At 37.6% G+C, this 26,424-nt stretch overlaps 1 protein-coding gene across 1 annotated transcript in view; it reads left to right on the top strand.

Annotated features, from left to right (window-relative positions):
- LOC107751917 (uncharacterized) overlaps positions 1–26,194 on the top strand; it is a 31,979-nt gene extending 5,785 nt beyond the window's left edge. The window contains exons 2-3 of the mRNA XM_016567690.1: positions 23,746–23,797; positions 24,858–26,194. Coding sequence (XP_016423176.1) covers positions 23,746–23,797; positions 24,858–25,115 — 310 coding nt within the window. The 3' untranslated portion in view covers positions 25,116–26,194. The remainder of the gene's footprint in view (positions 1–23,745; positions 23,798–24,857) is intronic.
- The last annotated feature ends 230 nt before the right edge of the window (positions 26,195–26,424 follow it).

Genomic DNA, 26,424 nt, shown 5'->3' with positions numbered 1-26,424 from the left:
CGCCTAAAACATTCTACCACTCATCAAAAAAGAGTTCTATGTCGATACATTAACCCTACTAAGTGATTTAATGTTTCAGAGCGCAAGCTTTAAAAATAGTTTTTTGTTCGTTTATTTTGCATTTTTCTGGTTTAATCACGATCAGATTTTTTTCTAGATCCTGCATTAAATTTATATTTCGACCTCGCTAATTGGGAAACAGACACAGTCTTTATAGACTGGACGACAAAAACAGTACAAGTGACAGGAGTCACTGACCCATTCAATAAACTGATCCATTTAAACACATTTGCTGAATTCTTGACATAGAAAGAAAATTATTAGCAAGTAAATAGAAAATAGTAAATAGTATTCCAAATGCAGCAATTAATTTATTGAGGAATGATTCATCATTCACTTAACTGATTAATTCATTCAGAAACAAAATGTATTCTCTTTATGATTGAATAATTCACTTAACCAATTTGTTCAAAAACACTGATTCATTCAGGAACGGCACTACAATTGGCTGTAATTGATTTTGGAGGTTACATTTGTCGAGCTGCATACATCAGCGAGCATGTCTCATTTTAGAAAAAAATGCTAAAATTAACTGTTGCCCTTGTGAGGCGTAAATTATTGTAATTTCCTTTCTACTTTGTAATCTAATGGTTATTACTCAGTATTAATGGTGTGTGATTAACTGTATGAACGCAAAAGGGACAAAAGAAAAAAAAAATACAGGGTAGGTGTGCACATCCAAATCACTAATTGGGCTCAGGTGCGGAAAAAAGAAGAAGAAAACTATGCCTGGTAAACACCCGACTAGTCAAAAAGCACTGAACTGTATTATTAATAAACTTTCTAGAGCTTTCAATGTGCGGTCATATAATTTTTTTCAATAAAAGGACACAAAAATTGTGCCTTTGGTCTGAATATCCACACAGTTGTGATTTGTAACCCCCAAACAGCACTGTATCTTGTGTGATGTTGCTTATGGCTCTTGCTATATTTCAAAAGAATCAATAAAGTGCCCCTATTATGCCATTTCCAATATTGCCTTTCATGCAGTGTGTAATGTAGCTGTATGTGAATGTAAACGATCAGCAAAGTTGTAAAGTGCACGATAAATAAAGTTATTGTCTCCCAAAATAAAGAATCGTTAGTAATTTGAATCCCACTTCCGTGACGGCTACACGTCACAGGGTAACACATTTGCATAATGCGCGCCTATGTTCTGCGTTGGCTGGCCGCGAACAACTTGACCCCGCCCACAAACACATAATTCTACTGACGACTGCTTCTCTAATCTCGGGGAGTTCAATGCAGGATTCTCAAAACGCTTGCTGTTGAAAGATGGATCAGTATCCTGTTTATTTGGACCAGCTGCTCCACTGAATCACAACCTGTAAGTATGATAAATAATAGATATTTAAATTTTCTAGAGAGCGTTCAAAATACAGAACTATTGAAACAGGCGTATCGTTTCCGACACGTGCTGTACGCCGTAGACCAATCACAACAGACTAGGCCATCTGACCAATCAGAGCAGAGCAGGCTCACTGAAAGGAGGGGTTTAGAGAGACTGAATCTTTGAACCGCTTCGAATGAATCGTTTGAGAATCTCTGGAAAATGAGGTGATATTAATTGCATATTTTGAAAAAACGAAAGCGTTTTGTGACCTTTCATGCATGTCCTGTTGTAGGAGACTGACAAAACAATATTAGGAACCGTAAAAATGGCATAATAGGGGCACTTTAATGCTGCTTTAGACCAGCACAGACATAGTGAATAGCAGTAGCCTACACACATTCCGTCTGCCTTAGATCATGTGCCATCAATTTTGTCAATCATACACATAAAGCCTAATGAATTGATAATGTCTCCGCTAATTATTTAAGTGAGATGCGACCTTTTGATGTAACACACGCGATGCATTCAGTCATGCAGCTGGTCTGAAAATTAAACCTTCACTGAGCTCGTGCTGTGAAAACAAGTCATTTGCATTGATGATTCTGATTATGAGTTCACACGTGCTTCTCAATGTAGCGAGCGCTACCCTCAACACAAGCTGTTTGTAATAAATGACTTGCAGACAGTAGATGGGGTGTTGTAATAAGATGCAACAGGTGGATCAAGTTTCACAGTGGCTTAACAGGTCAATTGTCTTCATGGCAGAGGCTTGTTCAGTAATTTACTTGCCATAGTCAGACAAACACGCACAGAGGTGTATAATAGCCATTTAATTGGCTGACTGAATAGCTGCATCGTTGTGACTGGGCCGGTGGAGAGTTGACAGTGAGCCAGAGACTGGGGGCCAGCCCAGGCTTTGTTGTCTGGTATAAGGTGCTCCTGTTCCCAGAAGCAGGGTTCAGGGTAGTGACAGGCACTGTCTGCAAGCCCACCCAGCACTGGCGTTCACTGATCCAGAGCGGCCATGCTATAGCCATAACACAAACATACTTATTGAGGGCACTGGAGTGCCTCAGAGTTCGTGACCTGGAACGATGGACTAAATGTTAAGACAGGCTAATAAAGAGACATTGTGCTGTTATATAATCTAAAAGGGACCAAATAATGTCACTGACAATCATGTGATGTCATTTTAAAATGGAAACAAAGGTGGGGTTCATTCAGCAATGAAAAGGGAGTCTTATAATATTGTATAAAAAGCTTACTGTATTAGTAATTGGTGGCATTTGTAAATGATAGGTGAAGAAAAGGAATGCATGTCACTACCAAAATATCACCACCAGCATATCATATCAGCATATCACCACCAAAAGGACTTTATTTCTTCTTTCAAACACAAAAGGAAACATTTTGAAGAATGTACATGTTGCTCTTTTCAATGCGATAACAATGAAGGCTTTCAAGCATCAAAACGAATGCAAAAGTATCATAAAAGTAGCTCATTTGACTCATATGCTGTATTGCAAGTCTTCTGAGGCTATATAATAAAACGTATATATTATTTTATTATTATTTTGTCTTCCTCTCCTGTGAGCTGTTAACTAGGAACTCACTCAAAATAATAATTCATGCACGAATCATACACCGTTATTTCTCTCACAAGCATGAAGGAGAGCTAAGATGGATTTTTCAGTGAATAATGTCTTTAATTGGAGTCTGTTCGTCACACAAACCTATTGTATAACTTCAGAAGACTGGAAATACTTTAAAATGTATTTATTTTAATTAATATGCCTACTTTTATTTAGCAAGGACACGTTGAATTTATCATAAGTGACAGTCGAAACGTTAGATTGTTTAAAAAAAAAATTATTTAAAAAAAAGTGTATTGCAGTTTCTACAAAAACGGTTTTCAGCATAATAATATTTTGTTTTCATGATCACGACTTAATTTATTATGTCGAGAAAAAAAAACTATATTTCACAATATTACCGTTTTTACTGTATTTTTGATCAAATAAATAAGCATATGAGAGACTTTTACCAAACACAAACCTTGAACGGCGGTGCACCATCTTTTGTGTACCAGGTTTTGGATGACACAAGAGTAAGTAAATGATGACATAACTGTTATGTTTTGGGTGAACTGTCCCTTTAAAGCCAGTGTTCAAGGTGTCTGCTGCGGGGTAAATGTTGTTGACTCTGCAGGCCTTCAACAAAAATGTATGACCAAAGTATTAGAAGAGAGGTCAGACCATTTGCTTGTGAAATAAAACTGCCATGGTAGCTTGTGAAACAGCCTCACAGGTTCATGGTTTGTTGACTTGATAAAACACTATTTTGGATGGCTTCAGCTGTGTTTACCTCAGGGCAAAAGTGAGGTCTGATCATGCTGAAGTGGCTGCCAAGGCAGATTTAATAGCATTTTGATCGCAGACATTAGGGACTGTACCCTTTTTTTCCCCAAGGCCATTTTAATTGAATATACTATACACAACACCTTCGCTGCAGTCAAAAGTGAAAGGACAGTTATTCTATTGTACAGCTTAGTATTGAATGTGAAAAAATGACATTCATTGGCTGAACATAGATGATCGCACAAACTCTGAAAAGATCTGCGGCCAGAGTTTGATTTCATCCAAGGCATTTGTTTTCATGACCTCAAAAATCTCTGCTGGTCTTGGAGAGAAATAACTTTCACCACTTCCAGTGCTTTCAACCCTTGTGTAATTTCGTAGAAAGAACAAACAATCCCTAGTCCTTTTGCCTTTATTTTAAAGATACACTCAATATTTTCTCATTTACAAATAAATAAACAAATAGCACTTTTGAAAAGTATGCTTAAAGTCGTGTACATACATCAACAGTCATATTAGTAGTCCAATTCTGTTCTATTAAAATCTATTAAAATGTTTTTATCTAATTAATTACACAGTGTGGCGATTAATTAATCTAATTAATCGCACATTAAATTTGCTGAGAAATTACCCACAAAAGATCATTTAAATCCATTATTGTGTTACATGAGAAAAGCATTACAATAGATATTACAAAAAGTAGCTTTAAGTAGTTTTTTTCTTCTTTTTTTTATTTAAAATTTTTGGGTGAACTATCCCTTTAATAATTTTTTTTATGAATATAAATTTTTTTATTAATATGTAAATAAGACCTACTTTTTTAATGAAATTCTACTCTAAATAAGAAACCAGTAGGTGGCGGTAAATGTCTTCATGAGTAAGTCATTGAGTCATTCATTCATTCATTCATTCGATTTGTTCAAACAGCTGATTAGTTCAGGAATTAAGTAAATGTCTCTTTTTATGAATGGGCCATTGAATCATTGGTTCACAGGATTCGTTCAAAACGCGGATTCATTCAGAAATTAGGCTTGTTCGAGATGCATCGGCGCTGCGCAGACCGATCGGCGTATGACATCAAAGTACCGCGAGTGCGATTAGAGAGCAGACGACTCTTAAAGCTTTTGAATCGGTCTTGCGGTCCTTTGATGTCATACGCCGATCGGTCTGCGCAGCGCCGATGCATCTCGAACAAGCCTACTGTGTGTTGCTTGAAGACGCACGACAGTTCTGCTTTGACTTTAATAGGTAATGTTAATGTCAGCCAAACTGAGCAAAAACAGACAATTTTGTGTTTAAAATATAGCACAATATTAACTTCTTATTTACTGAACTGTTGAATAAAATCACATTTGCACTCGTGCTATTCGGGACAAAAAAAAGCAATATAGCACAATATTAACTTCTTATTTACTGAACTGTTGAATAAAATCACATTTGCACTCGTGCTATTCGGGACAAAAAAAGCACTCGTGTGATATCGCTTATCGTATGATATAAATATGAGACAAAAACTCATACAGCGGCATTTGGCCCAATATCTTGATTTTTAGGGGCACATAACTGCATTTATGGACTACACAGCTGATACCCTTCATGATGTTTGTCAACAGTCAACTGAATGAAATGTAAGATGACGTACAGATCTGGGGGCGGGTGCGCTAACTGCCGTAAAATATTTTAATCATGTTATTTTTCCACAACTAATTAATTAAATTAACATGTTAAACTGACAGTCCTAATTATATTATATTATATTAAACTGTGCGTTTATGAAAAATGAAGAGACATTTATTAATATTTCCCAGTGATTTTGTTTTGCCTTTGTTTATGAGAATGGAATGACATGGAAAGCATCAGCAGGAGTTGTTTATATGATGATACAGAGGTGAGTCCTGTGAAAAGTGCTTGGCCTTTATTGTCTTATCTGCTCACACCCTGCTAATGATGTCCATTGAGATAATGACCGAAGCTGTCAACAGTAGTCTGCCCTCTGCAGTGTTTGCCCTTGTTATATCAGTGCCTGGGAGCCCATGTGGGCCGAGCCGAATCTGTGCATGACTTAGGCCTTTCTCACACCGCACGCAAAGCACCGTGTAATTATTTTAGCACCCATATTAACAGATTATAGTATTCACACTGTCCGCCCTAGCAGAGCAGTTCTGCATACTGTATCAGGAACGTAACAAAAGGTGCAAGTAGAGTTTCGGTGCTGAGTCTATTTTTTTCCACACATAGTGAGCTGAACTAAGCAGAAAACATGTTGAAATGCACTATAAACCTATTCATCAACATTATCTTTTGCAATATGGGTTTTTATGAAGGAACATAAAATGAACACTGTACTGTTCTACTGTTCTATGGAAACCTCTATGTTTTTCCATTATGCTAGTCTGTAAGATTAACCATGACACGCTATGGGTCATCATGGTTTTGTCTTGACTGGTCTGGAACATGGTGTCCTCCGAAACACCTATAGAGTGAATGAATCAGCCTACAATTACAGCTCATCCTGCTTTGCTGCAACTCTGCGTAAAGCTTCTGCTGTTGTGTCGCATCCAGGAGATCATAGCTCTAATGGACTTTGTCCAGTATTCACCAGTCACATGTTACAAACCAGCGAGTCGTCTTTGCACTGGTGTGTTGAGCATGTGTACAGCAGGTTGCAGTAAAATATGTGTGCGTGTGGCTATACACGCGGCGAACAATTTCCAGTAAAAAAAAAAAGCAGTAAAAGCTTAGATTGTTTTGTGGTGCATAAGGTTGCCAAAGTATAATGTTGGGAACTTTGAGTCAATATACAAAGCTTGTCAAATGCATATTATACACAGTGTTCAAAAATGAATAGAACTGAGTTCATCTTGATGTACTCAATCAGGACTGTGAATATGGTATGGATGCCACCTACATGAACTTATAACATACATGGAGCGGTTTTGTTTGAACAACCCCAAAGCATTTGATTCCATAAGCACGTAATTCATTATAAATGTCAAGCTTGATGAAGGAAAGGCACTGTGTCTTCCCATAAACGCAGAGTGCTTAAGCGAAGGGATGTTGACTAATTGTTAGACACTGCTAAACCTAAACAGATACTTACGAGCTTTATTTACGTAGGTTTAAGGTTTGTTGCCGTCACTTCAACAACACCGATTCATCACTCTGCCTTTATTCAGTTGAATCGACTTGTTTGCTTTAATAACCAAAAGTAGTTCTTAAGAAACCATCCTCTCCTTTTATCGGAAAAGGTCGGGCCTCCAGGAAAGCCTTTGTAAACCTCTTTTGCCAAGTATCCTTCCGTAACATGCCCATGCCAGTAGACCGCTCTGTCTTTTCTTATTGACTCCAACAGTCACTGTAATAAATGATAACCAAGTTCAGTCTTGGGTTTCTTGTAAACTGGATGTGGTTGCGCAATCCAGCAATAGCAAGGATAGGTGATTTTAATTACTCTTTAGCTTTTTTTGAAAGTTTGCGTAAAAGATTAGTAAAATTGCTTAATATGAGTTATGCTCTATATCAAGTCTTTTGATAGTTTTATGAGAGGAATAGACCGAAATGTAAGACTTTATTAATTGAAAACATCCATAGCCCTCTGTTAATTAGTGTTTATTATAAAAGTAACAAATGTCTTCTGAATTGGTAATTTCACAAAACTGGTCTGAATAATTTGTATCACATTTATCAGCCACTTTTAATTTAATTTAGTTTAATTCAATTTAATATTTAATTTAATTTAATTTAATTTAATTTAATTTTTTGAGGATATTTTTGGTCATTTTGAAGCTGGACAGCCCAATTCCTTATTTATCTTCATTAAATGTAGTAGCGTTGCAAAGATATTCTTCAAAGAAAATCATTTATTTCACTTTCAGGTGAACTATCCCTTGAAGTCAGAGAAGATAAAATATGGCACGGAATCAAACGTGTCGACAAGACGCACTTTGTAAGCCATTGTTTACAGTATCTTCCATGTTAAACATGCATGGCTAGTGTTAGCGTGTAGTTTATTTTGCACTTCTGCGTCTTGTGTTGTGCTAATTACCACTGTCATTTACCACGTTTGCGGTAGCATTCTTTCCACTGATATGTCATGGATCATCATGATGGGGTTGGTCATGCAAGCAAAAGCAAATAGACAAATGAGTAAACAGAACAGTGAACTCTGGGACAGGCTAATGTAACTTACGAAGCTCTGCCAAGAAATCAAAGACACTGGGATCTGGAATGTGAAACATGTTGCTCTTAGCCTTGTCCAAAGGGGCAAATGGGTTCTTGTTGGACTTCAACTAAAGAGCTGTGGTCCAAATTTGCAATCTCCCAGGGCCTGCAATTCATGATGTGTCATTTGTTAAAGAAAAGGGCAGCTCTGATGTCCAATAACAGCAAAGAATGATTTAGTCTTCATAGACTAACATACTTATCCAGAGACAGAACAGGATGAGGAGATGGACCTCTTGTACAAAAATGAATGGGGAAATCATAAAACCTCAATATGGCAACAGCAGGAATGAAAGAGCCAATCAGCTTTTCAATAGACTTTGCCTTTTTTCCTTTCTTTTCCAAGAACATGCAGCTTTAGTTTTTTTATATTTATTTTTTTAAAGCGTGATTTAAGCTTAAGAAGTAGCATTTATGATAGCAGTGGTTTCAGTTTATGTTCATATGGCCTAAGCTTTTGAAACTGACAAACAATTCTGGTTACAGCGAAGAATACTGTCTAATAAAAAATGCAGAGTGAATTTGAGTGCCTTTGACTTATGTGACATAACCCCATGCTCTCTGGTTTTCTAAAAATATGAGCATCAAATATGGTGATGTAAGCGCCACACTGAGCTAATGTATGTTACTCCATATAGCTGTACAGTACTATATATAAATATATGTATGGTTCGAAAGGTTCCTGTTTTTGATTTCCTGGATCTCAGCAAGTACTGTATAGTGCTGGTCTTCTCAACACCAAGGTCATTAGAAGGCTTATGCCCTTCTTAGTCAATCAACAAAATGATCTACTGTTTTGTGGGCTAATTTGGTCATCTTGTAACTGAATTGCATCCAGAAATTGATTTGAGGTGGGCTTGTATCTATTTTCTAACAGTAATTCGGAGATTCTCACCTATTTGTACACTAATGCTCTATTTTAAAATATTTTTAAATTGTAATTTATTCCTGGTAAAGCTGAATCTGTCATTACTTCAGTCTTCAGTGTCACATCATCCTTCAGAAATCATTCTGATATACTGATTTCTTAAAATTTCACTTTGGTGACAAATGTAAAAGATATGCATATAAATTTGAGAGAAAAAAATATATATATTGGTGGAAATCCAGAATGAGTGTTGCTTTGCATACTTCCACCTTGTCTTTCATAAAAAGGCATCGAAGGTAATTGTGTTTTGAATCTTTTTCCTAAAGAACTGGGAGTACAGCCAAGTCCACTATCAGAGGAAACACAGCACAACAACAGCTGTGAAAGCCCTCCCACCCCACCTCTTTCTCTTCCTCATTTTTTATTTCCCTGTTTCTGTGTGCGCTCTCCGTCTCCCTCGCTCTTTGCTTCTGTCTTTCTCTCTCACACTCAGTCATCCAGATCTTAAAGAGACACAGGACATCCCCCGGATAAACTATATGTGAGATTACATCACGTGACAAATGATATAACCGCACGAATCAGAAGAGTACTTTATTTGTGCCACCCACACTTCAAACCACGGAAAACTCTTTAGGATTAATCACAATATCAGCTCTCAAAGAATAGTAGTAACAACAACTAAAGCAAAATAAAGAACACTTTGCCCATTTTTAACTCATTTTACTTCCTTAAAGTGACATTTCCAAGCAAAACAAGATATTTAGTTTGGAACAACTGTAGAATAACAACTTTTATTTGATACGATCTTTAAAAAATAGTATTACACAGTAGAATTGTGCCATCCCTAATACAAATTTTTTTTTAATAATAATAATTAATTTATCACAGTACATTAAGACTGTTGTTTTGTATTACAACTTTTCCGTAATATTACGTTTAAATATTGAAATGAAGTATTATCTTATTAAACATCCAATTAAATGCATGTGTTCCCAGAACAGAAATCTAAATATTGGACAAAAACAGGTTCAAAATTAATTATTGGAGTTATAGGTTTTTACAGAAATTAATTTGGAATCTCTTATCAACACTTCATAAATCAGAAAACACTGTCACAAAAAAACAAAAAACTGTTTTTAGAAATAAAATGAATCCTTCAGAATACAGGAATAAAACAAAATAAACGTTTGGTGTATGCAAGTGCTACTAACTTTGAGAAGATTTTGAGAAAATGTATGTATTTTATTTGATTTAAATTTATATTTTAGGTGACTTCTTTCCACTAGTCTGAAAGAAGACATGTTATGTAAGCAAAATAGTCCAAAACCTTAAAAGTGACCAGTGCATGAAAAAAAAAACTAAAGAAAAACAATGTTTTTGCCATTGTTTAACAGACTAAGTTATTATATTTGCAAAAAAACAAACAAAAAAAAAATTCTTAGAATGACTTGCACCAATGAATCTTTCACAACAGGACTAGGAATGTTTATTATAAAAAGTAAATTTCAAATTTCAAATTGGAAAAAGTTCCGTTTCCATTTCAAGTTGGCTCCGAACGTGAAAACCTGCAGGATAACACATTTAGTTGCTTCATTTTGTTGGACTCATCCACTTTGTTTTCATGAGAGCAAAAAGAGTAGCCAGGGTCTTGTACTGCAAAAACCACAACTTCAATGCCAGTGTCTATCACAGAGTGTCTAATAATAGGACCCATGTACACCGGCTTCCTTGTTGTCCTCATTTGAGGGTCATGTAAAGTCTCTTCCTGTGGTCTGTTTATTTGGGCAGAGTTTCTGAGAAACTGCTGATGACCATGTTTATGTCACAGGGCCGTTTGAAGTGAGCCTGGCTTTAGAGGCTCCCCCACAGTATGATGCATGTGTCGTGAGGACAGTGAAGAGAGTTCTGTTTAGCAATGGAGAATGGCACACTGGTCAAAGTGGCTCATAAACAACAGGGTGAAGGTATCCAGGTAGAAGTGATTCATCTTGTTATAACCCTGCAAGGTACCGTCAGTGTCACAACAAACATTCGCTCACGCCAGAAATAGCACCTGAGCCAGACAACAGGCAAACATTTGCAGACATGCAAAGCACGGAGCAGGGAGGGGCATAAGCAAAAGCGCAGACGGGATGAGCTTAGTATGTAGACAATTGCTGAAGTACTTGACCTTCACGATCTGGCATAGATTGTGCAACTCCGAACATAAAGAAATGCTTTTAAGGCAACTGAAGGTGTTGAAGCATATTTCTGAAATGACAGCTATATTGCAGTCTGTTGTTTGAGCTGAGGTTCTGCCTTTGTCATTTTACAGCTGTAATTCCAGTCCTTGAGCTCTCCAGATGTGTTTTTGTCCCATGGTTGGGCTGTCATTGTGCGCGTTGCGAGACGATTACCAAATCACACCATGAAAATGTTATTGGGATAGTTCACCCAAAAATTATAATTCTGTCATAATTTACTCACCCTCGTGACGTTCCAAACCCGTAAGACTTTTGTTCATCTTCGGAAAACAAATGAAGATATTTTTTTATAAAATCTGAGAGATTTCTGTCCCTCCATTGACAGTCTATGCAACTACCACTGATGATTCCCATAGGTCATAAAGAGATCGTAAAACTAATCCATATGAATTGAGTGGTTTAGTCCAAATTTTCTGAAGAGACTCAAATGCTTTATATATTGAATTACATATAAACATTAATCAATGCACACATCAGTTATGGCAAACAGAAGCTCAAGCATGCTTGCTGGATGTGTGAGAACTAATGAGGTTCATTCTCTTGTTTTACGCAGTACGTTTGAGCTTCTGTAAGAACCTATGAAGTAATGTAAATATGTGAATAAAAGCCTAAATTAAATCTGATCTTCATTTAAAGTGATCGAGTGTCTTCAGAAAATTTGGACTAAACCGCTCAATTCATATGGATTAGTTTTACAATCTTTTTATGAACTTTTTGAAGCCTCAAAGTTGTAGTTGTGTAGACTGTCACTGGAGTGACAGAAATCTCTCAGATTCCCAAGTGAAACGGAATATTCAATGAGGAAAAAGGGGTGGGACTTTTTTTTTCTTCTTTGGGAATGCCTAAATTATCTAATAGCCCACATGGAGTAAGTATGGAGCCCCTAAAGGGAAATATTGATAGTGAAAAATGAAACAGAAGAGATATATATATTTCAATGCTTTTGCTTTCACTCCCTCAGAAACTTCGCATTCAGTCCCTCGAGAAAATGGTGATGGATATAATATGAGGTAGGAGGAACAACTGTATTTAAATGCTTTTGTGAGCAAGCTTCTCTGGGGAACGCAATAGAATAAAGAACCCAAAGGTTTTTCAAGCGAACGCAAAAGTTTTGCAAGCAAATGCAAAGTTTCTCAGGGGAACGCAAGTTTTGTGAGTGAACGCAAAAACATTTCATTATCATTTTTCCTCCATCTCATATTTTTTCCATCACCATGTCCCTCTAGAGGCTTTGTAACTAAGTGTTGTCGAAAGAAAAGGAAAGTTGCCTCAGAGAAGCAGCAGTTATTCCATTGTAATTGATTACAAGGACTCTTTTTTTAATACCTTGCTTGGATGAATCGTCCACAATAACACTAGAAACATGGCATGTATCTTATTTTGTGTTGAGTACGCACTGAGGAAAAAACAAATTTGAATGTTAAACTACATTATGTGGTAATACCTTTAAAAATACCTCAAAACAGAACAAATTTAGATTCAGCTGCTGTTTTAAAACGGCCTTCTGCACTTCTGCATTACTCTGGGTGTGGCAGTTGACTCTGTTCACTGTTATGTAAAACCATGTCTGTGTGCCTGCATATCTGAAAATAACAAAAGAAAGTGGTATTTTAAATACGAATAAGGGCCATACAGAGATATCAGTTTCTGTAAACATGGAAAGCTTCGATAGTATAGTGACATATGAACAGGACATCCTTCACTGCATCTGATCTTTAGCGTTCTGCCATACTGTATATTGGATCTAATCCAGTCATTTTTTTATAATATCTAATACTATCTAATCATTTTTAATTAAATGAAATAATCAGGACAGTGACTAAGAGAAAGAGAAAGTAAAACTCTTTGTGTGCAAATACACTAAACTTGCCTTGCCTTTTGTGTTTGCATTAGATTGAAATAGGCTTTCAATTAACTGCCTTGTTTTTACAGTGACTAAGAACTGCAAACAATGTCTCGAAAGACATTCTTGATGGCATTGATCTGTTTCAATCTCAGTATTTGGAGTTTGCAGGGTAGAGTCAAACTGTTGCACACAGAAACGATCTTTCAACACGCACTATTGGCACATTATGGAGGAAATGAACAGTTGTGCCATGATTGCACAGAGTATTTCAGTGCAAAAATCAGAGTGTTAGTCAATAACTCTTTTACAATCTTTAAACAATTCAGTTTAGTCAAGCACAGTATCTGCATTTTAAAGAGTCAATTCAGTTGCCTCCACCAGTGCTGTACAGTCACAGTAAAGTACAGCAGATTGTGTTGGTCTGCTAGATGCAAGATCAGAAATTCCACCATGCAAAATGCATTCAGCACTAATTGGTGGGTGTGCGAGCGACATGACCTGGTTTGCATAATTCATTCCTAACGATGTACGTTAGATAACCTAAGATCATCTGAGACCTCACTGGAGTTCAGAAAAGCCTCGTATCATGTTGTGTATGGTGTCCACCTCCCCTGACTGCTCTGAACATCACGTGTTTCTGCAAAGTGGCTGCATGCCAGCGCATCACCATTTTTTGGACAACTTTCTCAAGTCTGACTATGCTTCTAGATTGTTCTGGAGATATGCTGACAGCTAATTGGCTCAAACGCTGCCTACGTGTAAAAAAGCATGAACATCAGATAAACACATCTCTGTAGCGTTCAGTTGACCTACGCATTTCTGTCCGGTTGGTTGACTTTGATCAGAGCTTTTACGTCACCGCCTCTTCTACCTGCACATGTATCATCTTTCAGTTCATACCTTTAAACGATTTAATCCCTTTGTGTGGAGGAGATTAAGAATGCACAAAGCCTCAAGATAACACATTTTCATTCTGCAGAGGTAATTGCTTGAATGCACATACCTGTACATAATGGTAAATAAGTGCACAAACACCTGTACTCAGGCGCAGATGGCGGTTATGGCTCAGGGTGTACATGGTTGCCATATTTCTGGGAAATTCCTTTCTTAGCTAGGATCCATTCATGATGAAGACAGAGGAATGAGTTTGGGGCTGTGAGTTTGAGGCGGCCCAGGTGCTGTAAATCTTCCCTGCCAGGCTGCCAGCTTTATTCAGACTTCAGCCAACACATGGATCTCATCCGGTCTGATATCGACTGAGAGTGAGATGATTTTGTGTGGATTACTCTTGTCTGTTTGTGTATATCTTTGAATGTGCCGTTATTGTGTGCTGTGATGTCAACATGCATGCGAGATAACACAATTTCTTGACCTTTGCTCCTGCTCCTTAGTTATTTAGACATCGGTGTTTGCCTTAAGGTTTATGGTTCAATTGTGTCAAAGGCATCTTGCCTGTGTTGTCTTTGGAAACCATCCGATGACAACTTCATATGGACAGATTCTTTCAGTGCAGATTATACAATGCAAGAAAGTAAATAAAGAATGATTGTTCTCAGTATTCATTTAATGAATACAGACGCTTTGGATGATGCCCTTTTATTGCACAAATGAACGCAATTATGTTTTAAATGGATTTACTTTCATTTTCAAGCCTCATTGGTCGCAGAGAATACAAACAGGCACTTCCCTAGCCAACAGACATTGAAGCGTACCTGATAAAATAAATTAGTAGAGCTCCACACACATACACACGTTTTGTTTTCAGTTTCAGATGCACTAATGAATAGATTTAGCAGGAGGCCCGTTGCCAGGCTCATTGTGTTGATGCCAGCTGATCTACGTTAAAGCGGATGTAATGACCGCGCTCTGACATCAGATGCCTTATGCTCCAGCCTCCTCCTGGCATGTCCACTTATCTTCTGAGGCCAGAACACTGGGGCTTTGCTTGTATTGCTGCCACTTTGCAGGCAGGGAAGTCACTGTCTCTGTGGCTCACGTCAGACCACCTTCAGACTATAAAGGCTGGAATACACTACACCACTTTTAAAATCTGAACAGATTTTAAAATGCTAGACATCATACACTTACTGACTTTGTAAATAGTCACAGAGGAAAACTGGCTATCATGCACTACACGACTGAGGATCACACACTAGTCGACTTTAGAGTCGTTCCAATCTCATGCCGAAACATGCACCTTGTTGCTAGGAGACACTTGATAAATGAAAACAATGTGTGTTCTAAAATCGGCTGAAAATATCAGACATGTTTGATATCCTCCGACTGGATAGATTCATAGTCTGAAGCAAAAAAATCGGAGTCTGTGACCATCATACACTACCCAATTTTGTGTGGAATCTGTCAACTCAAATCTGCAGACTGGCTCTGACTTTTGGCAACTAGCATTGACTTATCCAAACTGTAAATTGTGGGAAAATCGGGGCAAAAGTTGAGTTGCAGCCTTAAGTGACCATAAATGACACTTTCTACAGCTCTCGCCTCCTAAATCTCAAGAGCTTTACCAACAAATAATGCTTAGTTTACAGTATAATATTATTATTTATTGATTCATGTACATACCATTCAAAAGTTTGGGGTTGGTAATGTTTTTGAAAGTCTCTTATACTCAGTAAAAACAGCAATAGTGTGAAATATTAGTACAACTTGAACTATTTTTTTATTTTAATATATTTTAAAATGTAATTAATTAATACGATGCAAAGCTAAATTTTCAGCATCATTACTCTAGTCTTCAGTGTCATATGATCCTTCAAAAATATTTGAATATGCTGATTTATCAATTTAATGCATCCTTGTTGAAAAGTAATTTTAAATTATATCTTCCTTGCCAATTTTTGTTGGAGCGTAGGTTCTCCCACTGGACTCCATTACTTTGATTTAAAGGGGTCATATGATGCCATTTTAAAGATCATTATTTTGTGTATTTGGTGTAACAGAATATGTTGACATGCTTTAATGTTCAAAAAACACATTATTTTTCAAATACTGTACATTTTTGTAGGTCCTTTATGCCCCGCCTCTCTCAAACACGTTGTAACATTCCAAAGAGAAAGGAAAACTTGAAATCGCATCATATGACCCCTTTAAGCTCACATCTTGGTGCACATTTTCTGAAAAGGACACAATCTTCTTGAACGTTATGTCAGTCAGTGCTATACTCTCTTCTACCTAGTTTATTGCCAAGACAATAATATTCGTAGATTTACGCCAAGAAGCATTTTTTGGAAACAGTTGTGACTAGCCAGTTTGTTCCTCCAGCGATGCACCATACTATGGTAGTTAAACAGCGAGTTACCTTGTTGTATGGGAAATGCACCCCAGGCCGACACAAAATCACTGGTTTATTCAATGGCATGACTTTAGGGCAGGACTATCTGTTTGACTGATCAACGAAAGATGGGGGAGTGTTCAGGATTTTAGGAATTCCATTTAGTGACTTTACCTTTAACACCAGTTAAAGTGTTAAAATCATCGACACTTCCATTTAGAGAAAGACTGATATAAATGAACCTTTCTCTCTTCCCTACTTCATGTGTTACTCCTGCATTTCAAACTTTAACATGCACTTTACATGCATTAGTCAGATTGATTTAATTGGTTACGTAATTTGAAAATGGAGACATGGAACAGTAATAATTTCCATAACATTTTGCATGCGCAGTAATAAGACTGCAATGTGCATTCAATAGAGTCAAAACATGTTTGTATCTGAATGAGATACGTTACATAATATTTAATTGCTCCTATCAACAAATAAATATGAAAATCAGCATATCAGAATGATTTTTGAAGCATCATGTGACACTGAAAACTGGAGTAATGATGCTGAAAATTCAGCTTTGCATCACAAGAAAAAAAATTATTACTAAGCCCAAATTCTCAAACAGTATTTTATTTTATTTTAGCAATTCAGGATGATCCCAGAATTGTTCTTTGTGAATCGGAAAATAGATACATAAAAACCTGTATAAGCCCATATAACAGGAGATGGCAGTAGATTCTCTTTAGTGGGTAAAGACAGAACTCAAGCGGGTGTAAATATCCAGCAGGAATAGGGGCTGTGAATGTCCGCAACAGCCTCAAGTGGCTGACTCAATGTATTACAGACTCAGGCTTTCTGTCATGAACAAACTGGGCCTTAAGTGGAGACTGTGCAGAATTTCCATGAGGCCCGTTGGAAACTGAGTAACCACAGAGATGTTAATATAACCCATAGGCACTGCGTCCACACTGAGTCTTGTCTAGACAGATAACAAAGCAACAAAGAGGGTCGGATATGTGACACACCTGGGCCGAAAAGGTACAAACACCTGATAATACTTGCTGTATGAGTAAAGGGGCTTTTATAACTGTTCAGTCTTATGTAAGCAGCTCCTCCATGCGCTATAATAGTAGTATAATAGTGCCATTGACATTCTGACCATTCATAATTTCTCAGTCAGCCAATGCACGAAACTGAGTGCATGAGTGATATAATAACTTGTTTTGCACCTCATATCATCCCATGTCAATAGGAGCGTGCATTCATGAGCATTGCACAGGACTACAGTACAATCAAACCTATGCTATACCAATCAAAAGTTTGGGGTCAATATTATTTAGATCATTTAAGATGATTATTATTTTTTTTAAAGAAATATGTGCTTTTATACAGCAAGGATTCGTTCAATTTTAAAAGTGTCAGTAAAGACATTCATAATGCTACAAACGGTTTCTATTTTAAATAAATTCTCTTCTTTTTAACTTTTACTCATCAAAGAATCTTGGGGGAAAATATTAAGCAGTAAAACTGTTTTTAACACTGATAATAATAAGAAATATTTCTTGAGCAGCAAACCTCAATGATTTCTGAAGGATCATGTGACACTGAAGACTGAAGTATATTACTACTTAGAATATTAAAATATTATACAGAAAAGTTATTTTACTTATTTTACTTTTTTGTACTGTATTTTTTTTTTCAATTAAATGCAGCCTTGGTGAGCAAAAGTAGACTTCTTAAAAAAAAAAAGATCTTACCAACCCCAAACTTCGGAGTGCTTAAAGTCCTACAAATGTTCTGTATCTATCTGGCCTAAATTCCCATCCTATTGGCTGTTCAGGGCAGGACCTGGCACTCGCAGTATTCACACTCAAGTAGGTCAAGTCAAGGGTTCCTGTGAAAGTACTATACATGGGAAGCCATCCTAAGGAGGGAAAAACAAGCATAAAAAAAATACACATTTGCACGTCATGTTCAAAAGGAAGGTTTTACTTCTGGAACATGAACATTATTTAGCTTATAGATTCCAACAAGCAAACGCCTTCTTTGCCCACAGGCTGACCTGAATTACGTCTGTAAGAATTATTCATGTGCTCTTGACTCAGGCAATTAGACAATTTACTGTATCCAGCGAATTAAAGTAATGGATGCCTAATCTCGTTTTACATAACATATATCATCCACTTCTCCTGTACCAACATGTTTTATGTAGGCAAACAAACACCCAGCCATACGCTGCACGTACAGCATAACTGCTTTTTTTTGCAGTCATGCATGAGTCCTTTCAGACACACAAAACAAAGCTGTCTGATGAGAAATAAGCACGCTATATACATAAAAGTTGAGACATGTCTTTTCACTTCCAACAAAAGGGAACTTAAACTGTAAAAACACATACCATAAATGGACATGGAAAATTCTAGATGGAAATTTAACGTCATCTGAGATATTCTTGGAAATTCCAGATTGCAACAGTGAGACTTCATTTGTATAGCATTGTCATTTTGTTGACTTTAATAATTTATCATCCTCTGATTATTTTGCTCTCAATCATGTCGCAATGAGAGTCACTAATCAAACTTGCCAAGTGCAAAACAGAAATTCTGGGTATTTGTCTCCTGAGAACAGTCAGACAGAGAACAGAGGGGGGAAAAAAGACACAATATCATTGTATGTCCACCTCCCTCCCATCCAGCTCAGAGAATGAGACATTTTTACTGCATCCACACTGCTGGAGTCACAAAGTTGCATCTCGGGCTGCATCTGCAGTTAAGTGACTTTCTCATAGAGCAACAGCCATGAGTTTGCCACCTTTATACTCACCTAGTCTATTTAAGAAGATGGGCAGGCGGTAAGTGTAAGAATGTTGGAGTCGTGTGAGTGTATCATTACTACTGACAGCTGACGGATTAATTGTAACGGTGTGAACGTGAGCAAGGAAAGCTAGTCTCGTCTAACCATTCAAACTAGCTAATACTGCACGTCTTGCTCTACAAGGTGCAAAAATCGTTACGTTTCAGTCAGCGAAGTGCTTGACAGCGTTCATCATCTGCTGTGGATCATGTTAGAAAGTAATTACAGATGGGTTATGCACATCTTGCATAACTTGTTTTTTTTTTCATTTCGCATGACAAAAAGTCAAGAGTTTACACTGTAGATGGTGTTATTTACACAATCGATTCATCAGTTTGGTGAGGCTCTCTCTCTCTAGCTGTCCTCCCAAGTAAACTAGATTCATTTTTTTGACTTCATAAGCAGCAGCTATTCACAGAATGCAAACTTGACGGACTGAAAATGTGTCATTCCACACATTCCTTTGTAGTAATGATTGGTGTGTCCCTACGTATGCAAAGACTAACCAAGTTTGGCAAGTATGGCTAGGTGTGTTTTGAAAACTTTTTTGTGGGTTTTTAGTAAATGAAGTTTTGTTGCATAAGGGGTTCAAGTGTAAATAATTAGCGTTTCTGTATTGAACGTAATATATACACTAAGTCCGGTCTTAAAGTTTCAAACCTTGTTTTAAACTGTGTAGTAGCAGTGTAAAGGATTTGTTTATCGGAGCGAGGCTGGGACATCTCCACCCTGGCCATGGTGACAGATGGAGACATACTGTACCATGGCACATCTGTGTTTACTGTGATGGGCAGGTTTTTTTTTTTTTTGGAGTGGCAGCTGAATGAAGCATCTGTTTGCTCATCTCGCTGCATCACAACAATGCATTATTCCATTATTCCATTATTAATGCTTTATTTATCCAATCCCAAACAAGTTCTAAGTACATTACATCCTTGTTCCACTGGAATGTAATGTATGCAGTTTTCTCTATGTTTGAGAGGCTGGTTGTCCTGCTTTTGTCACTAAAATGAATACTATTACCTTACACTAAATCTGCATGTAATGGGGTAATCCCTATTTGGTGGGACGTCTCTTTGCTTCCGTTTTCCTCTCTGTCGTGGTAGGCAGGCTGCAGTTTTCCTCTTGCGTTAAGCATCGAGCTCATATTAATCGGTGTGGATCGGGACAAGGCTGAAATTTCCTAATTTTGTGCGTGGGGCTGAGGGTGTTCAACCATATCAGCAGATCTTTGGCGTGATCCATGCAGTATTGATGGATCGTTCTCCATTATTACCAGTCAATTGTGCTGCAGAAATCTGTCCGTTGCTGTTTTGCTGCTGTGTGGCGATTCGTCAGAGGGTATCCTGGTGCTGGGCTACGGAGAGATCCATGGGCTTCCCTTAAGTGCACATGTGTGTGTGTGTTTAAGTTGTACGCTACCACCATCGTGATTCAACAGTCGCGTGGTTGTGTGTGTGTGTTGGGATTAGTTGGTATTGTATTAATTATTTTGTTTGTTTATTGAATTGTATTCGTTTGTAGCTTATTTTGATTGCGCTTTGAATACCGTGAGTGACTATCGTAGTCTTTGACTAGCTGTTGTCAATTCCCTTATAATCAACAAGGGTTATTATCTGCTGGGAGGGAGTTTATTTATTGTAAATATAAACATATTTTTCCTTTTGGAGGTTGGGTTGTTTCTTTTGTGTGTGGGTTATTTATTTGGTATAATTCACAGATTTGGTTGGAATGAGTGTATTTTGAGATTTTTGTTTGAATTTAAGTTGTGTTTTGGGGTTTCTTTCTTTTATATTTACCTTTTTTTTGCTCTCCCAAGCACTGAGTTATCCCATGGGATATTGATATTGATGGTCTAAGGTATGATAGGTGATAGGTGGCCACAGCATAGTATCAGGAATCATTATGTGATTACTTTTGGGATTGTGATTTGCGTATTTTTAGAAGTGTTGTGTATGTCTTTTGTACGTATTTATTTTTAAAGTGTCAAAGAAGTTAACGAAGTGTCCGATAAAGATAGTTATACACATAACTCCGCTTGTTTCTTCCATTTGCTTGGAAGGCCTGTAGTTGAGGGGAATTTACAACATATCCTCTAACTGAATTTGAATTGATCTGCAGAACAGGAAGGTTCTGTTGACACTTAATTACCTGCAGACCTTCAGCATCATACATAACTCTTTAAATTAAGAGGGCACTTCATGATCTTTCCCCCTTCATCTGAGGTATGATTATCATTTCATACAGTACAAACTGTACAAGCGCTTGCCAATTATCCTGACTACGGCTCACCAGGAGTTCAGAATCTGTCAAACGAGAAGACGTTAACTTCCTTCTGGAGCTTCCCTATGAAATGCTAATCTGGCAGCATTGCTAACTCTGCATGAAATGGAAAGTGACAGCACTACGGTCACTAATTTGTGCTTTTCTGTGAAATCTCATTAGGAGGATCAACTTTGAGCCGTCACCTTTCAAAGGGCTTCATTGGGATCTAGACACATTTTTGCTCCACTCAGAAAAGATAGACGATAGATTGTAAACTGTTGTAAAGAGTTGACAATGTGCTTAAGATGTCATTTTGTGATACCATAATAAATGCATTTTCATAGCATTGCAGAAACATTGTGTAATGTTGCTAGCACATCCCATCCTTATATTTACCAATAATATGCAACAATATTAACAAGAGAAAGAAAAAGGGATAGAGAACAAATCTGAGACTCCAGTTTTGCTTATACTTCTTCATAATAATTATGAATTTAATTAGTCATATGCTATGAATCTGATTAACTAACATTTTACCTTTTTTTAAGTTTATATAATTTAAAGTGAGTTAGAAGTGTTACTACAGGAAACCTCCCATCAGACTCAGTCTGCTCAAGTCACTGAAAAATTTGTCTCATGATGCACCTTTTTTTCCCCTATTCACAAAGTTGATTTTAGCAGGATTCTAAATTGTATTATTTATTTTATGGTGTGCTTTCTATGTCTAAATACATTGTTATATCATTGGAACATTGTAAAATGTACTTGTTAAGGACATAATTGCTGTTGTCATGCTTTTGGTATGAGCTTTCGCGTTAAAAACTGAACTAAGGGACAATGAAACATAGTTTGTTTACATTCCGAGTAAGCAAAGTGTGCAAACACCAGTTTATTGACTCATATCTAAAAGTGATCTTAGTCATATGCTATGAATCTGATTAACTAACATTTTACCTTTTTTTAAGTTTATATAATTTAAAGTGAGTTAGAAGTGTTACTACAGGAAACCTCCCATCAGACTCAGTCTGCTCAAGTCACTGAAAAATTTGTCTCATGATGCACCTTTTTTTCCCCTATTCACAAAGTTGATTTTAGCAGGATTCTAAATTGTATTATTTATTTTATGGTGTGCTTTCTATGTCTAAATACATTGTTATATCATTGGAACATTGTAAAATGTACTTGTTAAGGACATAATTGCTGTTGTCATGCTTTTGGTATGAGCTTTCACGTTAAAAACTGAACTAAGGGACAATGAAACATAGTTTGTTTACATTCCGAGTAAGCGTGCAAACACCAGTTTATTGACTCATATCTAAAAGTGATCCCAACCTTCAGAAAGTGTTTGGTTGAGCATGTGTTTATGTCTGTTACACACAGTTTGCCCACTAGAGGCACTAAAGCCTGAAGTTAGACACTGTGGAAAGTACTGTGAGAAAGTTCTATTGTTAAACTCATTTCCCATCCAATTCCCAAACCGTCTTGTGTCAGAGCTGTCAACTGCCGAAGACCTGCAGGCATAGACCGAAAGACCAACTCTGTAAATTTACTCTAATAAACTGTTCAGTTGCTGATATTACCATGCAACACAATACTGAGGTTTATAGGAACATGTTGTTCCTCAGTGACAGTGTTACCCGGGCAAGGCAAATGCATTCTCGTGGACTATCTATTTCGCGAGGCTTGTCATAACTCAGCAAAACGTATCAATTATCAAAACATAATGCTGCAACAAGTAACGGCCACTTGTTAATGGCGTGTCTTGTTTGTGTTGATGTGTTTTGATGGGTTGTCCTGCGGCTTGCTGCTGCTTCATGCTGTGTGTTCTTTGAGCGAGTTCAGTGAGGGGGCAGAAAGAAAATCTATGCCACAAGCCTCATTTGAATAATATATGCATGCGTCATACGCAGTCACCGCGGCGACTATAAAAGCCCCGCTGCGGCAGAAATAGCATCACTAGCCGACAGTGTTTCTTTGAAACCGCTCCTAGTTCACTCGTAGCGCCCGGCTTCTCTGTGCACATCGCAAGAGCAACGAAAGCACAAACAACCAGGATCTTAGCACGTTGTTCAAACAAGTCGCAAACGTGGCGAGAAGTATTATTCAGACGGGTCTTGTCCTCAACACGAGCACGGAGATGTTCAAAACGCCAATGGAGCTCGCAGTCTATCAGCTGCACAATTTCTCCATCTCCTTCTTCTCATCCTTCCTAGGAGGGGATGTAGTGTCGGTCAAACTAGACAACAGGTAGGCCGATTTTATGGGATTATAGAATGTTTTTTTTGACAGTCGATAGGGATTGCATCTCGGACAGAAATCTTACTTCGCTTCGTTCACTGCGCTTCAACAGAGCTTGTTTACTACTGCAGCGCATGGACTGCCTTCTAATACCTGGTTTCTTTGTCTTTTGCAGTGCCTCTGGCGCAAGCGTTGTGGCAATTGACAACAAGATCGAACAAGCAATGGTAAGTTCTTTTAACACCACGATCAGATCCCTACTAGCAAAGTCCCTTTCAAGGATATATTTCTAGTGTCTTTGCCTACTAGAATGAGCTCATGACTGTAGGAGTACAGCGGAAAGTATCTAGTTTCTGTGTAGGTTGTAACCAGAGCTGTGGCACGCTCTAGAGCTGCTGCATCTACCTTCATTGCAGTAAAAGTCAAAGGTCACCATACAACAATCCATGCAACTTTGTTTAAAACAGGTCTTTGTTTTACCCCCCTAGTAACATCTGTATTCAAAATGTTTTACCAAAGGTCGTAATGTTTTATTTACTAAAATATGTATTAAATATTACTACATAGGTGACAAAATCAGATCTACAACTACCATATTTGGTACAAATATTCTTTAAACAGTTATTTATTAATGTATTCAGACAGCTCTGTCTTAGATATAAACATTTGTTAAACCCAAGCCACATTTGAATAACTTGGCTATAGATTAGGATATTGATAAATTTAACTAAAATAAAGAAAAACATGCATTTATTTTTAATGATTATTCTCTTTTTAGTAAAATTATTTGTTTTAACCCATTTAATCCTCCTTGTAAACTCTGTAACCATTTAGTACTAATTAGTACTACTGATTATTTTTTAAACTAAATATTAATATGTAACTGTAAATTAAAGTGCAGATCCATAATTAATGTATTAAGATTGCTCTCTTACAGTAGGAGGCTTGCAATAGATGTAAATATTTGTTAATCCAGAGCCAATTTGAATAATTAACTTGATTCACATTTTAAAAAGTAGAATATAATGTACAGTTAGCTGGTTAATATTGCAAAACAGACCCTGATGGTGAGATCAGGACCCCTAATAAATAGCATGTAGTTTATATCATTGGGCTGTCCAAGGAGTAAAATACATGCTTGATTAGCTGGGAAAATAGAATTTATGTTCTGAGCCTCATTCTACTCAATTCATGCATTACAGTGCAAATAGATCAGTTGCATTGTACTTAATAGTCAGATGTTTTGGTGCGATCATGAAAACTCAATTCCCTGTTCTTTTCTCATAGGATCTTGTAAAGAATCACTTAATGTATGCAGTCAGGGAGGAAGTTGAGATCTTGAAAGAGCAGATCAAGGAACTGGCGGAGAAGAACAACAAGTTGGAGCGTGAGAACAGCCTGCTGAAGAACCTGGCGAGCCCAGAGCAGCTGGAGAAGTTTCAGTCACGTCTGCCCTCAGACTCCAGCCTCCCCCTGGACCCTCAGGAGCTGGGGTCCTCCGAGGATGGCGAGCACCAGTACAACAGCACGGGATCTGCTGTATAAGTGGCTCTGCCATGGGGCGGGCAGAGCCACAGCTCTCACCTGAAATGGACCTCCAGATATGCAACTTCAAGATGAAGCTGGCTGTACAGATGAAAACCTGACCTGAAATGAAAGCTTTACGACGTACAAGTGGCCTAGATCAGTAATATCTGACAATCTCTTTGGACTAACGCGGAAAAGAGAGAGTGATGTAGACGTCCGACTGAGGTTACTGTACAACGGGACTGATGTGCCCCTTGCTAGGAAGGGGGCCCAGCCTTACTTTCCCTTGGTCCCTCTCATGAAGAGACGGAGAGAGGTTTGCCTGATGGAGCTGGCCGAGAGCGCATCTTCGGCCTATCCAAGTCAAGCCAAGGAAATGTACGTCCCTATGAGATGCCCCCACAGCCCCACCTGACGCAAGCTATACAGGACTCGCATTCATGCCCTCCATGTCACTGATCCCTAGTACTGTGGGCATTTCTTAGCTCCTGTAGTTAAGGATGTTCTAGACGGACCTGTACGGAGCACTGGTCCTCTCGTCCACAGCGGTGACTCCTGCCATATGATTTGTATAGCATCGCTTGTATCTCTGCAGATGGGGCCTGCTGCTTATGGGGATTATTGCTTGTTTGTGTTTTGAAACGGAACAAAAATCAACTTGTGTAAATGTGTAAAAGTGATTTTTTTTTTTCTTATTGTGGGAATGAAGATCTGTATACATTTGCATAGTTCTGTAAATTAGCAACTGATGTAAAGCGAAATGTCCTGAAACGGACGGAGGTGAGGGGTGGATATTGTTGCTGCAAATGTTCTGTTGATATGTTGACCTTCTATGCCAACCAACTAACAGGCACGACGGTGTCTGAAGAGGGCCACATGTTTTCAGATTAACTGTGTTTTCTAACTACCAAAGACTTGCCTAATACTTACAAGCCAACAGGACCATGTGGAACTTTTCACAGGGAGAAGTTTTTTGACAGCAGTCTTTTTGAAACATGGGTATTGTTGCTTCATTGTGTCCCTGGTATTTTTTTTTTTTTTTTAACAATTTATGGATGCAAAATGCACATTGCAATAAACCTTATGTTTACACTAAATTCTACTTTCAGGCCTTTTATTTTTCTTCATGTAGGACAAAGACGATTTAGGATCGAAATAATAGTTTATACAAATGCATGTGACCTCATGCATATAACATTTTAGATAAGTTAACATCAGATTCTAATATCTTTAAAAATTCAGACTTTAAAATTTTCAATCTTCATCTGCCTTAACACAGGACTGAGATCGAGTGTTTGATAGCAGGAGTAAAGTGTATGCATTTTAC

Source organism: Sinocyclocheilus rhinocerous, unplaced genomic scaffold (assembly GCF_001515625.1).
Source record: "Sinocyclocheilus rhinocerous isolate Xijiao unplaced genomic scaffold, SAMN03320098_v1.1 scaffold662, whole genome shotgun sequence".
Lineage (NCBI taxonomy): Eukaryota > Metazoa > Chordata > Actinopteri > Cypriniformes > Cyprinidae > Sinocyclocheilus > Sinocyclocheilus rhinocerous.
The sequence above is the reverse complement of the archived record's forward strand: the minus strand, read 5'-3'. Positions and strand labels throughout refer to the sequence as shown.